Below are 17,260 nucleotides of genomic sequence, written 5' to 3'. Positions count from 1 at the left end.
TTTTAGTGAAGATCTGGATTCGGCTACTATAATTTTTTTAAGTGAATTTTCACAATTGAGATATCGGGCGAAAACGATACATAGCAGGATATCTCAAAAAGTTATGGATGGATTTGGACGAAACTTGTTGGACAGGTTGTGTGTGTGACAAGGAAGAATTGATTACATCTTGGTGAAGATCCGGATCCGGATCCAGCCAGTAGAAAATTTTAAGCGATTCTTCAATATCGAGTGATAAGACCAAAAATGATACAAAGCAGGATATCTCAAAAAGTTGTGGACGGATTTGGACTAAACTCGGTGGACAGGTTGTGTGTGTGAAAAGGACTAATCGTTTCGGGTTTTATTGAAGATCTGAATATGGATTCCCTTTCAAGGATTTTTTAATCTTGAAGTGATTCTTCACCATCGAGAGGTATGCTCTCTACTGAGTGCCGTTCTAATTACACTGCGCTCACGAAGAGACAGCGGGGTTAAGCATTCAGTTGCGTACATGTGCCATGTGCCGCACGTGTCTGCATTTAAAAAAAAAATCAGTTTCTCGGCAACCGTTGGTCTGATTGACATGAAATTTTCACCATAGGAGGGCCTCCTCCTGTAGAATATTTTAATGAATATTATGACGTCATAGGTCACGTGGTACAGGCGCCATCTTGGAAAAACGTCGCACCTCTATCTCTGAAACCACTCCATGGAAAAACTTGAGACCTTGCTCATTCTCAACTACTCCCCAAGGGGAATAAGATATTTTAATGATGATGTCATCGGTGCCTTCGTGATGACGTCATTATTCGACAAATGCAACACGTATCCATCTGATCATTATTTTAAAAATTTCAGCAACTGTTGGTCTGATGGACAAAATTTTCACCATAGGAGCACGTCCACCTTTGGAATATTTTAATGATAATCATGATGTCATAGGTCATGTGGAATAGGCGCCATCTTGGAAAAACCGAAAAATGTTGCACCTCTATATCTCCAAAAACCACTGCATGGAAAAATTGAAACGTGGCACATTGTAAAGAACTCTATATGGGGAATAGGCGTTGTTAATGATGTCATTTGTGCCATAAGTATGACGTCATAATTCGACAGGGACAATGCTTAGTCTGATCAGTTTGAAATGTATTGAGCGTGATCTGTGCAACAATTATATTAGAGAATATAAATTTATGATGTCATCGCTCACGTGGTCTGGCAGCCAAATTGGATTTTAAAAAAATGTTCAAAAACAGAAGAGTTGGCTCGCAACAAGTTGACTGCGCAGGGTAAGTATTCTATGAATACCATCTAGTTTAACTATGTTATATAGCGCTTAATGGTTATATATCGCTTCTAATTTTAACGATCTCTCAATGGTGAAGAATCCCTTAAAGATTAAATATTTCTCGTATCTGAATCCATATTCAGATCTTCACCAAAATCAAATTGATTCGGTCTTGTCACTCGCACACCCAATCTATCCACCAAGTTTCATCCAAATCCGTCCACAATCTTTTTGATATATCGTGCTATGTATCGTTTTTGGCCCTGTCTCCCAATGGTGAAGAATCATTTTTAAAATTCTACTAGCCGGATCCAGATCTTCACCAAAATGTAATCATTTCGTCCTTGTCACATACGCTACCTCTCCGCAAAATTTCGTCCAAATCCGTCCACACTTTTTGAGTATCTGGTTCACAAACAAACAAACAGATAGAGGTGAAAACATAACCTCCATCGACCTTCGATGACGGAGGTAACAAAGACTCAAGATCGTCTTGGTGTAAAGGTAAATTTCATTCCTTTTGACAAGTTATTGGTAGACAAAGTTGGTAGACAAGCTCACAACAAAGTAATAAATAATAACGTTTTGTGTGAAGGATGGCTTCTCCAGGACATGTCTTTATGCAGCAATAACTAACATGTATGCCTTTTGCATTGCAGCAGAATGTATAAGCGACGAAAGTGTTATCACTCAATTTGTACGAATTAAGTGGCTGCGTTGTTGGCAGCACAAAAGGATGAAGTTTTTGGAAGGCAAAGCGAACCGTGAACGCAGGTAATGTCCACCCAATACAGTTTTGGTGTTGCATTTTGGAGGTTTAAAACTAGTGCTGGAAGAGAGGGTTGTTGGAAGTCGTTTTTGATAGTGATGTTCATTGTCGAGGTAGTATTCATAGAGAGTAGAGTCAGAGTCAAGTTAAAGCTAGTGCTGGAGGAGCAGAGTGGCTAGTTTTGGGATCCGGAGATTAGGAGTTGTGCATGGGCTGACATTGCCCTATTGAGACTCGCCACACTTGCTGCTGCAGGGGACTCGATCTCCAATCTCCCAGGTGTGTACATCACCTCTGTCCGTTGTTTTCGGCAGCATGTTTGGTCCATTTTCCTTTTCTCTCTTTGGATATCTGTGTTTGTCTTAAACCCTCACTTTTCAGGCTAAGGGTTAACTTGTAGGTAAATAAGGATAAGCAATTTTGTTTGCCCATTCCAATAGGTTATTGTGGCATTAGATTTCATTTCGTATTATTACTATCTGCCATGATCTTTCTTGGGAAAACCACATTTCCAAGCTGGCCTCCAAAGCCAGTCGCCGACTGGGCATCCTCCGTCGTGCGAAGTCCTTACTTGGCACACCTGAGCTCCTCACCACATACAAGGCTTTCATCCGCAGCTCAATGGAATACTGTTCCCCCTTCTGGGCCGGTGCTCCTGCCTCACACCTAGCTCGTCTTCACGCTGTTGGGGCCAAAGCTTTCAGAATCATTGGAATCTCCTGCGATGAAGTTAACTCCGAGGGCCTTTCACTCACTCACCGCAGGCAGGAAGGTGGTCTTTCTGTCTTCTACCGACTCCTCTCCGGCCTTGCTCCCCCAGCTCTCTCTGTGCTCTGTCCCCCCAATATTCCTTCAGGTCGCACAAGATCTGCCTGCAACCCTCTTATGGTTAAACTGCCAAAATCTAGGCTCTCTGCTCACCTTCACTCTTTCATTCCCCTTTTCTCCCGCCTCTGGAACAAACTCCCCCACTCCCTTCAATCCCACTCCTCCCTCCAGGTCTTTAAAACAGCTGTTCACCACCATCTCTTATCTTCCCCCATCCAAAACCTTGATCTTTTCTACCCCCGGTAATTCACCCCAGAGTCCTTGCAGTGTTCATATGTTTTATACCTCTCCCACCTCCCCCCCAAGTCCTCCTGATGTCCCTGCTCTCAAATGTTGTGTTTGTGTCCTTACCCCTCTCTCCCCATCTTGTCTGCCGCTCCCCTTGTTTTTTGTGTTTTGTGTATCGGTTTGACTTTTTGTGTGATTAATGTTAGCTCTTTCCCGAGCCTCGATCTTGTATACAAAAAAAATAAAAAAATAATCCACCAATAAAGATTATGTTTTAACCCCCGTTTGTCTCTGTCTATGAACAGGATTGCTCAAAACGTTGTGGATGGATTAAGCCGAAATTTAGTGGAGAGGTTGGGTGTTTGAAAAGGACGAAAGAATTACATTTTGATGAAGCTCCGGTCCGGATACTATAATTTTTTTTCAGGGATTCTTCGCCATTGAGAGATCGGGCCAAAAACAAAATACAGCATGATATTTCAAAAAGTTGTGGACGAGTTATGACTAAATTTGGTGGAAGATTTGGTTAGGTGAGAAGAATAAGCTGATTGGATTTTGGTTCAGGTCTGGATGCAGACCTGGCCTATCAGTGGGATACAAAACAAACTGTTCAGCCTTGCAGAGGTATGTGCTCTACCGAGTGTCGTTCTAGTTTACTTCTGTAATTAGTCTTTGTTTAAACCTGTTTGTGCAGCGTTTTGGGCCACCCTTCGTTTATAAACAAATTTATTGTTCATACATTGATGTGACACTTCCTGACATCCAGGAGTTATTTATTATATCCAAATAAATATTTTGCCATTTGGCCCAATCGCTTTGGCTTCCGTATCTGACAACCTTCACCCAGTTGGCGGACATGCGACAATTAATGCCTTCCAAGTGGTATTTGAACCTCTATACTGTGGGTACGTGATAAATTGGCGAATCATTAATAAATAAAACCTCAAGGAAACACAATCGAGGAAAGCTGCCTCGAGGAGTCTCGAAAGTGTTATGTGATCCAATGGGGGGGTGTGGGGGGGAATGAACATGTGCAGCCTGAGGATGCAATTGGTGAAATGACAGCAACTTCATTTCACAGTTTGCTTGTTAGGCTGATGGAAAATGTGATCGATTTGAAAACCGAGTCAAAGGCCAAATTATAGGCCAAGTTGAAAACAGATTTGAAGGTCGAATTGAAGTCAACAAGGCCGATATGAAAACCCAATTGAAGAGCAAATTGCCAGTCTGGTGGAAAGAAATCTTAAAATGGATGCCTTTGCAGGTGAATGCAATGATAGGATGGCAGCGAGACAAGCAGAGTGTGAAGCTGCCTTGCATAACACCAATGAGGAGAAGGTGAAATGGCTGCAATAACGGTAGATTGGCACCTGAAAAGGGTAAAGGCTTGAAGAAATAATGGGAATAAGAAACGCATTTCATACTGTTCATGGGTGGAGTGAAGGATTGCTTAGTCAGGCGATCCTGGTAGCATGAACAATGGATATGCAATGTACTGGAATGACATTGCCAAGTGGAATGGCAATGCAGTCATTTGGGTGAAAAGTGCTACCAAGTTAGAGCTTCAATTGGACCAGTTCCCAAAGGACAAAGAGAATAGGTCATGACATTTTTTGTATGAGCCTCAAGTAAAACCTTCACAGAAAAGTGTTGTTGATATTGAAATCCTGTGAGGGGAGATGGGAGATTTGTGGAGCCAATTAAGGGGTGTGGGGTTAAAGAGCTTGCAGAGAATTGTCGAACAAGCTGCAGCAGGTAAATTATGCATTGGAAATCGTAAATTACGTTGTGCCACAATAACGCCTGGGTAGCATTCGTGCCAGAGGAGGTGATGATAGACCTCTTTCTGCAAAATATCATGATCAATTAGGGGATAGGCCAGGTAGAAGTGCTGGTGCTAGCTTCAAGTGAAGCTGTCATAATGGTAAATTAGGATGACAGCCTTTAGGGTTTTTGCACCCATAGTGTCTTGCTGAACTTGATATCAGCGATCAAAAGCGACCACCAAGGGTAGGGAGCAGCTAGCCACCCAAGCGGGGAGGCTTGTCCTTGGTGATTTGCTGCGGCTTACCCTTGATCCACGATCCAATAATGGGCATATCTTTTTCAGAGTACTAGATATGACCTTGACCTTCAACATTTAGGAATGGAGTATAAATTAAGAAAATGGGGTCCCCACCTACACTCTATCCATACAACTCAACATCATGAAAAACGGAGGAAACTTATTCAAGTTATGATCAAAAAGGTATTTTTTGTTAATTGTGCTACCAAGCTGAAAAGGTATGTCAAGCTACAAATCAAATATCATGTGCACAGCATCAGTGCAGGTACGTTATTATGTTGCAAGAACATCGTGGAACACCAAGTGGTCTTTGAGATTCCTAAAAAAAATTTTAGCGACTAAAAATGCGTTCTTTTTTCAGACCACCATTTGACCTTGACCTTTAACTCGAAGGGGTATGATGAAAAGTAACGGTAAATGCTCCTTTGCCCAAGGCCATCTATAAATGGCAGTTTTGTTCCGATCAGACAAACCTTAGTCGATTTTGGTGAAAAATGTTACAATGTCTATCATTCGGTTACGACTTTAAAAATTAGGTAAAGTTCAAAAAAAACATCTCAACCACGCAAACTTTTTATTCCCATTAATGATGCAAAGTTTCATTCCAAAAGTCCCACCTGGATCCGAGATACAGCTCAGAATTTGCCAAAAAAGGAGAAAAACTGAAATAGTGGTTTCGTAATCCTCGGGGTGTAAGACCTTCAACCTGGAAGGATATGATGTAAATCAAGTTTAAATGAGGCTTGCTCTAGGCTATATAGTGAGGGCAATTTTGTTCCGATCGGACAAACTTTAGTCACGTCATGATGAAAAATGCAAAAATGTCAATAATTAGGTCATGACCTTAAATTAGGTCAAGCTCAAAAACATTAGGTCAACCAACATACTTCATATCCACACTAATGCCAAATGTCATTCCAAAAGTCCTAGCCTGCTTTGAAATAAAGTTCAGCAATTTATATAGTTTGAAAATTTGGAGTGCACATCACAGAATCTTGTTTCTCACAGTCTGAGAGTCCCTTTGGTGCTTTTTTGCAAACTCCAAGCGGGCTTTCATGTGTCTTTCACTGAGGAGAGGCTTCCGTCAGGCCACTCTGCCATAAAGCCCAGATCGGTGGAGTGTTGCAGTGATGGTTGTCCTTCTGGAAGTTTCTCCCATCTCCACACAGGATCTCTGGAGCTCAGCCAGAGTGACCATCGGGTTCTTGGTCACCTCTCTTACCAAGGCCCTTCTCCCCCGATTGCTCAGTTTGTCCGGGCGGCCAGGTCTAGGAAGAGTCCTGGTTGTTCCAAACTTCTTCCATTTAAGAATTATGGAGGCCACTGTGCTCTTGGGAACCTTCAATGCAGCAGAGATTTTTTTTGTCGGCTTCCCCAGATCTGTACCTCGACACAATCCTGTCTCTCAGCTCTTCAGGCAGTTCCTTCAACCTCATGGCTTGGTTTTTGCTCTGATATGCATTGTCAGTTGTGAGACCTTATATAGACAGGTGTGTGCCTGTCCAAATCATGTCCAATCAATTGAATTTACTACAGATGGACTCCAATCAAGGTGTAAAAGCATCTCATAGATGATCAAGAGAAATGGGAGGCACCTGAGCTAAATTTCAAGTGTCATGGCAAAGGGAATGAATACTTATGTAAATGTGATATTTCAGTTTTTTATTTTTAATAAATTTGTAAAACTTTCTAAATTCCTGTTTTCTCTTTGTCATTATGGGGTATTGAGTGTAGATTGATGAGGGAAAAAATGAATATAAACGATTTCAGCATAAGGCTGCAACATAACAAAATGTAAAAAAAAAGTGAAGGGGTCTGAATACTTTCTGAATGCACTGTATATACATATATATTGAAGATTTAAACTATAGAACTGAATCTTGTATCAATAATTTGTAACCCTCTGAATCTGAACTCTTGTACTCATCTTTTCTCCAGGCGGGAGATTGGGACAAAGCAGATGTCCTCAGTCACGCTAAGCATGTCATTATCTTAAAGAAACAGCGAGCTTTGTTTATGTTGCAAGACAGCTACACTCCTGGCCGTAAAAGATACAGAGATAGCGACCTGGAGGAGGCTGCAGTGCCATGGATGAAATCCAACAAATGGCGAGATCACGAATGACTGCTATGCTGAAATGTTATCTTTCCTTCGGCCCCAAATCTATTTTTCCCTCCTCCTCTCTGACCCTCTCCTGACCTCCCACGCTTTCATCTGTTACCATAAATAGCCGTGTAACAGAAAAGTTGGGGAGATTCTCAGACTAGTTGCCTGTATTGAATGATGTTGTGTACTGAGCATGCTTGGAGATTATATTCTGTTCTTGTGTGTGTTACTTGGACAAGATCTCTTACTGAGAATTTGCGTATGGAAATTGAAGTGAGTGTTTTTGTAATACCTTTTTAAAAGTGAATTGAGATCTCCCACGTTCTATTAAAATCATCCGATTGTCTTCTGAAACAAGTTGGGACCTTAATTATTGAGTAAATGAGTCAATGAGTATAATTCAAGGCTAAATTAATTAGTTCTCCAATAGCACCAATTGTAGAAAGAAGCCCTACAACATCAATTAGCCTTCCCCTATGCTATTAGGGTGAACCTTATTTAAATGAGTGTGTAGAAGTCAAGCACAGCACTCACCAGTGAGAACAGGATATCTCAAAATGTTGTGCATGGATTCGATTTTGGTTAAGATCGGAGCCAGATCCGGATATGAGAATTTTTTTTAATTTTTAAGCGATTCTTCACGATTGAGAGATGGGGCAAAAAGTGATACATAGCATGATATTTCATAACGTTGTGGACGAGTTATGACAAAACTTTGTGGATGAGTTGGGTAAGTGACGAGAACAAGCCGATCCAATTTTGGTTCAGATTAGGATCCAGATCCGGCCTATCAGTGGGATACAAAACGTAAACTGTTCAGCCTGACGGAGGTATGAACTCTACCAAGTGCCGTTCTAGTTTCATGACAGAATTTTTAGCCAGGTGCTCCCTGTATGAAGGGAGACAAAATAATCAATATCTCACCTCAGCCGATTTATTCTTCAAGGCCACGTGTCCTTCTTGAATCTGTTGAACAAGATCTTCCACAGACTCGCCTTCACAGGAGATTGAAACGTTCAGCTGCTCAAGGGTTGTGCTATCAGGGACACTATCCAGAAAGCCAACTGGAGAACCAACCGGGGAAATATGTGACGACCCATTGGAGGAGTCATCTCGGAAGCCTTCTGGCCCACCAACTCCAGTACCTTCAACAGATGTACCTGCAGACACAAGTGTATAGAGCCATTTACCATATGAAATGCTTCCTGTGGTTACATGAGATAAACTGTAAATTCACAGATCAGATCTGTATGTGTGTGCAAACGATGGCTATATTGAAGAAAAACTCGAACAGTAATTTGGACATGCAAACATGTAACACAACAATTAGCCTCACATTAAAATGAGCGATCTTGGAGATGAATGTGCAAATCATGCATCTCATAGAATCTGTGTACACATCTGCAAATGACCCATGTGAATGCCCTTGATAAACCGGCTGGTACATGTCATACAAATAAGCTGAGGAATGGCTAGGGGTCATTTTTCAACAGATCTGTTGGTTCGAAGCATGAAACTATCTCAGGAGGGGATAATTCAGACTGCCATTCCTTCAAAGTACTACAATGTTCATCGCAGTGTCATTTTGAGGACACTGAAAAGGTATCATCAAAACTAGACCATTCAAGAGCCCTCATTCAGTGCACCCAAGAGTTAAACAACCCCTCCTGAGGATTGCTATATGGTCACCCCTGCCAGAAGGAACTACATTCAAACAGCGCGATCTCTCCAGAATGACCTGCAAAGAGCAATCTACCATCAAATTTCCACCAAAACTGTTTGGAACAAGCTTCTTGCCAGTGGTATGAGATCTCTAATATGGTGACATGAACAGCAGTACATGCAATCAGTGACAGATTATCACAATTAGAAAGTGAACCATTGGCACGATGTTCTCTTCAATGACGCATCTAGATTCTGCCTATGAGTAAATGTCAAAGATGCATGTGCTTGAGTAAGGATAGGAGGTAGGGAATAATTTGTTGTTTGTGCCATTAAACACGAATATCAATTTGGTGGGGCAGCACAAATGCTTGGGCAGGCATTCAAGTTGGTTGAACAACTGATCTTGTGTCATCATTCTGAGTGCTCTGACTGTTGTTAGTTACAGGGATGAGATCATCTGACTATGTTTGGTGTCATTGCTCTGGCCCAAAACAAAGGTCCTAACTTCATGTTTATTGGTGGTAATCCCTATCCACACCAAGCATCGTTGTCAAAGCCCCTGTTACCCCTTGTTGCACGAAGCTAAAAGCGGTTAACTTTGTCTGTGTCTACAAACGTCAGTCTGTGATCGAGGAAAGACTTGAATTCAATTGAATGTTCTATTTTGAATACTGCAGAACATGAATCGGAATATGAACCTGCGGTTTTGCAGTTCTTTGGCTCTGAATTTAGAAAAATGTATGGAACTTCGTCCCAATCACGCATGCACACTGAGGAATAAGGTAATTTTTAGTCTGTCAAAATTAAAGTGACAAAAAAAATAATCTCAATTTAATCCATTTTATATTCAGGCTGTGACACAACAAAATGTGAAAAAGTCAATGGGTGTGAATACTTTCTGAAGGAACTGTATGTATGAGAGTTGGCTCAATTCCGGAGGAGTGGTGGACATGGTTAATTGCGTCGTTATGGAAGGGAGATGTTCAGGGTCCGGGGAAGTACAGGTGCATTACACTCCTTAGTCATGTAATGAAGGTGCTGGAGAGGGTTCTCGACGGGAGGATAATGAAGAGTGTGGAGGAGATCAGAGAAGAGCAGCATGGGGTTAGAAAGGGTGGGACACGTTGGATGTTAGAATGACAGGTGGGATGTTCAGGCTGAGATAGCTGGTGGAGAAGAGGTTGGAGGAGCAAGGTGAAATGCCATTGGGATTTGGAGAAGGCCTACAACACTGTCCCAAGAGAGATGGTGATGGCGATATTGAGATGGATGGAAGTGCCGGAGGCAGAAGGTAGGTTGGTGGACGGGATGTACAAGGGAACGAAGGGAAGAGTTTTGGTTGGTCCTGGGATGTCAGAGGAGTTCAGTGTGAAAATTGGTTTGAGGCAGGGAAGCGCACGCACTCAGTCCACTCATGTTTATCATTGTGATTGAGCTGGAAAGCAGGAAGGTAAACATGAAAGATATTCTGGGGAGGTTCTGGCTGTTCTGGTGGACAGTGGGCATAAGATGAAGGAAGTACAGGGGGAGTGGAAGAAGGCATTTCAGAAACATGGGTTGAAGATGAGTATGGAGAAGACGGAGGTGATGTGGGTCGGTCAGCAGAGAAAATAAATGAATATCGGGTTAGAGACAAGGAAATAGGTTCGAGTATCTGGGGGAAACAATGACTGGGGATGGTAAATCAGACGCAAACGTGCGGAGGAGGATTCAGGTGGGTGTGAATGTGTGGAGTAGGCTGGAGGGTGTAATGGCAGACATAAATATTTCAAGTAGATTGAAAGAAAAGGTTCTGATGTCATGTGTAATGCCGGCCTACCTTTACTGTCTGGAGATGATTGCACTGACAGAGAGACAACAACAGAGACTGCAGGTTTGTGAGAACAACTGGGAAAGGAAGATTGTGGGAGTGAAGAGGGTGGATAGAAAGAGGATGGATGACTGAGGGAGGAGATTGGTGTGCAGATGAGCTTGACGGGGAGATTGGTGAAATGCTGGCTGAGATGGGTTGGACACTTGGATGTGGATAGGGGAAGAGAGGATGGCAAATAGAGCAGATAGGTTGAGGGAGCAAGGTAGGAGGAAAATAGGTAGACCACCGTTGAGATGGGAGGATTGTGTGAAGAGGGATATCAGTAAGATGGGTGTGGTTGGAGAGTGGAGGGAGTTGGCAGAAAACAGAGGTGAGTGCAAGAGTAATGTAGTCAATGCAGGGCAGGAGCTTGGTGCCATCGGACCTCACCCCTTATAAAAAGAAGAGGACAACCACCAACTGTAGATTATCAGGATTCTGAAAAAATTAGTATCATTTATTACACTTTTTCATCCATAAATTTGACCGATCATACTATATATTATTGTATTGATAAAACAAGATTTCCCATATATTTAATGACAGGTTAAGAGACCGGGCTCCAACCAATTTGTGCATTCATTCACCTGTGGCTTGGGATGTTTGCGTTTGCGCTGCCGACACGGATTTGGAACGCCTTCTTGACCCCGTTTTGTGCTGAAGCACTTTCGACACCATGTCTGAGATCTGTTCACTCTGACATAATGAACCACTCATCACAGGGATTCAATTACAGATGACTTAATCTTCCTATAATTCACCAAATGTCCGTCCGTCTGTCTGTCTGTCTGTCTGTCTGTTCGAAGGTACCGTAAAAACTGCTGAACCGATCGCAATGATATTTTGGGTGTATAATCCTGGGATCTCCAGGAGTAAAATAAGCTATTTAGTTTTCCCAATTTCAGCTTTAGTTTCCAGCATTCTCAGGTTTGGACTCCCGCATAACATTCGCGTTCGCATAACGTTCATAGTTCTCATTGTGACGATGTTGTTTTCCCGGGTGCCGCGCGATCGGTGCAGCCGTTTGTGCGGCACCCGGGAAGGCAACATGTCTCCATCAATCGCTAACAGATCGCTGTCTCCATCGATCTTGCCAAGGCCGTAACAGCTATCGGCTCAAAATCCTTTTAACTGTTGATTTGGTACAGTTACACGTATCAGGAATTTGGTACACGTATCGGGAGTACATACGACACAGCGATTGTGTACACGATTATCGATCATGATTCACGATCACGATCATCATGATCATCACGATCATAGTGCATCGATCACGATTTGAAACACGATGGAATAATATTTACCGATATGAACAGTGATGTGGCTTTTATTGAAATTCAAAAGATACCGGTACTGCTTAGATTTTGATGATTTGCGTGTGATATGATTCAACGGATGTTTATATGAATCGTTTAAAATAAAATAAAAACCTTCAATTTCTGATATTTTGCCATTTCATTTGGGCCTCCCAATTGAAGCCCCGCCCATAGGGTGGGTACCGATGCTAGCATCCTTAATTGAAGGAACATCTTTTTCTTTCTCGAGCTTGTCATATCCAAGTAAGTTGTGCCACAAAGATCACCAAACAGTTTTGCATCTCCATAGTATGTCATTCAAGCAAATGAACCAGGCAAATTATTCAGCTAATGTCAGAAACAGTGTTATAGCGAAACATATTGCAAACAATACATAAGAGCTAATCATTTGGGGAAAATGTGTGAATGCACGCACAGTGTACCCTGCCCAACTCCCTACAGGGTTTGGTATTGATCAAAGGAGAACTGAAATTTGAGGTCACGCCAAGAATGCATTGCAAATAGTTATTTGACTTGCTAAACGGGTTTAAAAGCTTACCAAGTTCCAAGATTATACAACACGCACAGTCGCACAGGTAATGACAAGCTCTTGGAATGGATATTCGAACAGCAAACTGCACATATTCAGACCAATGCATTTCATCTATATATTGATGTTCAACTGAATAAAAAACTACCAATAAATTACAAGTACAAAACAAATACTTTATTGTACATTTAACATTTTTATATTGCAACTTTAAGCTCAAATCTGTCAATGGTTGACATTAAGCAGCTGATTCCACAGACCAAACCAAGCTGGCTGCACACCTCAACTTTATTTTTCTCGCTTCCTCCGTCTATGGAACCACCTTCCAGAGTCCGTCCTTTCCTTCTCTTCCCTCCAGGGTTTCACGCAGGCAGTGAACTGTCACCTCGTGTCACACTCCTCTACCCCCACCCTGACCCATGATCTTTATTGCCCCCATTAATCCTTCCGAATACAATAGCTTTACTTGTAGACTAGACTGATTTATGGAAAAGGCCATGTATAAGCTTCTAGGTGCATTTTTGGGTAAAAGTTGGGAACATCACTTTTTAACATAATTAGGTTATTCGATTAACCCGGTTCCCAAGCCAAATTTTGAGATTTTGACCTTCTAATTAGCATAAACAAAATGGCCGCCAAATTGCCATTTTATTACACATTCTTGGGACAAGCATTTATATATCATGTATACATGCAGCTCTATATGTTATACAACAATTCATGCCGTTTTAAACAATCTACCGAGAAGTTTGTCCACAGCACTGCTACCATTTCACGCATTAACTGGGTGTGACATCACCTCCTATTTTGCAAATCACACAACACGAACATCACGGAAAGTTTTCAAAGAGCACCATAAACTGCTGAATAACTTTGGCATTGGTGAACTCACAGAGGAGACAATCAAATCTGCAGAAGCGTTCGTCTGCAGAATATATAATGTGCACAGAACAACCTCTGTTGATTCAGCACGACATATGTTGTTCTCCAAGACTGGTAAACCAGAAGCAATGTCATTGTCAAGTGACAATTTGGCGGCCATTTTGTTTATGCTAATTAGAAGGTCACAAACTCAAAATTCGGCTTGGGATCCAGGTTAATCGAATTCAGCATACCCCAATTATGTTAAAAAGTGAGGTTCCCAACTTTTACCCAAAAATGCACCTAATATTCGCATTTCTCAGAAATCCATCTCGTCTATTGCTGGTTTCGGTGTTTCCTTGCCTTCTCCCTCACTCTTCCTTTCCTGTTTGCTCATTCCCTTGTTGATTTTGCCCAATTGTTGCCCCACTATCTCACTGTATGTTCAACCTTGCTCTTTCATGAGCATCGTCCTTGTACCCAAAAAAAAGAACGAAGTAGAGAGACGTGTCCCATGAGGAAGTTAGAACAAAGCAAAGTTTATGCAACATCGAAGGAACAAACACTGCTTTGCCGGAGGCACCACCACACCTAGCCACTCCTCAGCTTTAGGCCTGAGACATAGCAAAAGCAGGCTGTTGTAGGCCCAAGACCTCAAATATGCATACTTAGGGTTGGATTAAAACCAAGTAAAGCAATGTGGTACAAAAGTGCATAGTTGAAAGCCAAGAGGTTGGTCAAGGTTCTGAACTTTTTGTGGGAAAACAAACGCACGCACACAAACAAACCTTTTCATCACTAATGACAGCAGTATATCTGTAGTAATAGTGCACTCGTTTGTGTCAGCTAGCAGTATGTTACCAACCAACTACCAACCATGCCCACCTTTATCAGAAATACCAATGACCCCACAAGGAGGGGTAGGGAGTAGGAGTGAGGACCAACAGGGAAATGGAGAAAAATAAATAAAATACATTATTTAAAAAACACACAATGGAGTGAAAAACAAAAAGACTGTGTCTGTTCTTCAAAGGAACTGTATGTATACATAGTTATAATAAGGCAAGAAACATACCTATCGATCACAAATGGAGATGCGTGATAAACCAAATGTCGGATGCAAGATGCTTTAATGAACAATCTCAAGCAACAAAGTGATTCTCAACCTACAGCAGCTGTATTCATATATCAAATGCTAAAAGTACAAGGATGTATACAAGGAACTTTGACAGGGGAGGAGGCCTTTTGGTCCATCTTGGTTACATTTCATCAATACCACATTCATCCAATTCATCAATTTATTGACTTGACATTTATTGTTGTTGGTTTGGGGGTTGGGGGGGGGGGGGGGGAGAATTGCGATGGGGAAAAGGAGTGGGGGCATTGGTGGAGTGGGAAAGAGGTGGAATGTAGAGGAAAACAGTGGAGCAGGGTACAGGAACCTCACCAGGGTGAGGAGGGTTATGGGGTGAGAGGAGTGACTAAACACAGAATGCACACATTCACTTTTTGACAAGCTACCTCTCACTGGCATCACAATCACTGCAGATGTACACAACACCAATCCATATGTAAGCTACCTGCCAGTTCTGCGAACATCCATGAGCAGCTTCCATCCCCAATCAGCTGACTTCTCTATGGGCTAAACACAAATTTATACCTTTATCCACAGCAATCGCAAGTGATTGCCACGCAGTAAGAAAGCCACCATCACCAATAAGCATGCCTATATTTTCCCCCATGTTCCCCTCTCCTTGATGTCAGATAAAGTCGACTCAGAAAAAAAAACTCCTGCATTTTGCAATCCTTAAAAATATATATCAATCTCCGACATCAAAACACACCTTTTCCAGAAGCAAGTGACAAAGATAAGACAGGATGGGCTTCAACCTGTGAGACCCTGCCACAATTTAAGTTTCTCATCCAAGTTCATTTAACGGTTCACATGAGAAAATAATGTTCTAGTTCAACGGAAATAAATCCGAGACTGGTGACTTAATGAGATGACTAAAATAGTCCAGCATGAAAACATGCCCTCTTACCTTGTACGGAGGAGTCGGAAAACTAGTCCTGGATGTGAGTCGAAAGCCAGTTTGTCCATCAGCTTTGCTGCAGAACCACAACCAAATGTGGACGCTCACCGTGTCTTTAACCACACCATCGTAGCAACGGCACTTCGGTACAGGAAGGATGGTGATGAACTCACATACAGCCTTTTCCACTTCTTCAGGGAGGATGGTCTTGCCCTTATCCACAGCTATCACACGTGTCTGTCGAGCATCAGAAAGTGGCCTATCAAGGGAAGGCTTCTCTTCTTTCCAAGCTTCTCTTCCATCTGATGAAACATTTTGAGCTTTCAGCTTTCCTTGCGAAATTGTTAAATTATCTTCCTGGTGGTCACCTTTAGACTCCCGTTCTGAAAATGTAACAGGACTTTGTTGATAAAGGTCCGAAAGAATTTTCATAATCTCAGACGACTCTTGGCTTCCATCATCACCACCTCCACCGGGAATTTCTGGCTGCTGGTCCATTTCTCACTCCTTCCTACACATCAGTCTTTTATACATGAAAATCCACCTCCTTCTAATAATAACATTGACGACATTTTGATGAGAGTCATCCAGATTCAGAGAAGATCCCCTTTCCTCACCCTAAACCGCATCTGAGACAGGCACAAGCATTAGTTTCTTTCTCGCAAAGGAAAATTAGGTTCAGCTGTCTGCCCTTTCAATCTGATTCAGGAATATAGATGGTGAAAGAAAATATTTACAAACAAAACATTTCACCAACAGGCCATAGCTGCGACAAACAGCAAAATCTATCACCAACTGAACTATCCTGATCCAAAAACAGACATAAATATGCACCACACACATACAGAGACAGCACCAGTTATGACAAGAACTAAAGCTATTTGAAAATTAAACAGCCCAGCCAGGCCCCTCCTACACAACATTAAACACAAAGTATGCTGCAAGGTGTGTCTGTTGGAATCACTAGTCTGCGTCCGTCTCCTGGAGGTAGAACCCATTATCATGGACATTTTTCACATTCAGGTACAAAAAAGCATTGGGCAATCTACAGTGTTGAACCAAAATCCTTCCGAAAAAACAAACGTGCAGCAGCATTCTCTATTGTTACATAATAGTCCAAAGTCACATACACCAAAACCCATCCTGACTGTCATTGTTGTACAGTATCAGAGAAAAGCAGGTTGGCAACATTTTACCCTTACAGAAATAACTTGTCGATTACTCAAGGGATCGCATTATATATATATATATAAAGTCGGTTTTTCTTGATATTTGATATATATCGATATATATTTTATATCTATTTGATATATATTTGATATTTTTCTTGATATATATCGGATATTTGCAATCGGTTTCCTTCTCCTTGGTGGACGGCCAAACAAGGCTAAAGAGCTTCACCTTCCCTGGTTGGATTGGTGAGTGTCACTGCAAGTCCTCACAATGGAGGGCAATGCACTCTAGGGTACTCTTGACCCCATCCCCTCCAGCTTTGTCAAGGCCTCCCTTCCTGCTCTCTCTCCACTTATCATTGCAACAATAAACTCCTCCCTGTCTACAGGCATCGTCCCACCATCCCTCAAAATTGCTGCTGTTACCCCCATTCTGAAAAAACCTGGACTAAACCCTGACACCCTAAATAACTTCAGACCCATCTCCAACCTACCCTTTCTGTCAAAGGTTTTGGAACGCGCTGTAGCCACTCAACTCAAACATCACCTCTCTGCCAATAACCTGT

The 17,260-nt window shown here is 42.0% G+C and overlaps 1 protein-coding gene across 2 annotated transcripts in view; it reads right to left on the bottom strand.

Annotated features, from left to right (window-relative positions):
* LOC137436849 (uncharacterized) overlaps window positions 1-17,260 on the bottom strand; it is a 149,322-nt gene that overhangs the window by 37,168 nt on the left and 94,894 nt on the right. For both annotated transcript variants that reach the window (XM_078786435.1, XM_078786439.1), the window contains 2 exons: window positions 11,371-11,479; window positions 8,191-8,426 (listed from right to left, as the gene is read on the bottom strand). In XM_078786435.1, coding sequence (XP_078642561.1) covers window positions 8,191-8,426; window positions 11,371-11,479 — 345 coding nt within the window. The remainder of the gene's footprint in view (window positions 1-8,190; window positions 8,427-11,370; window positions 11,480-17,260) is intronic.

The sequence above is a fragment of the Myxine glutinosa genome, chromosome 1 (assembly GCF_964187855.1).
Source record: "Myxine glutinosa chromosome 1, kmMyxGlut1.1, whole genome shotgun sequence".
Taxonomy (NCBI): Eukaryota; Metazoa; Chordata; class Myxini; order Myxiniformes; family Myxinidae; genus Myxine; species Myxine glutinosa.
Note: the sequence above shows the minus strand (reverse complement) of the source record. Positions and strands in the feature narration are given on the sequence as shown.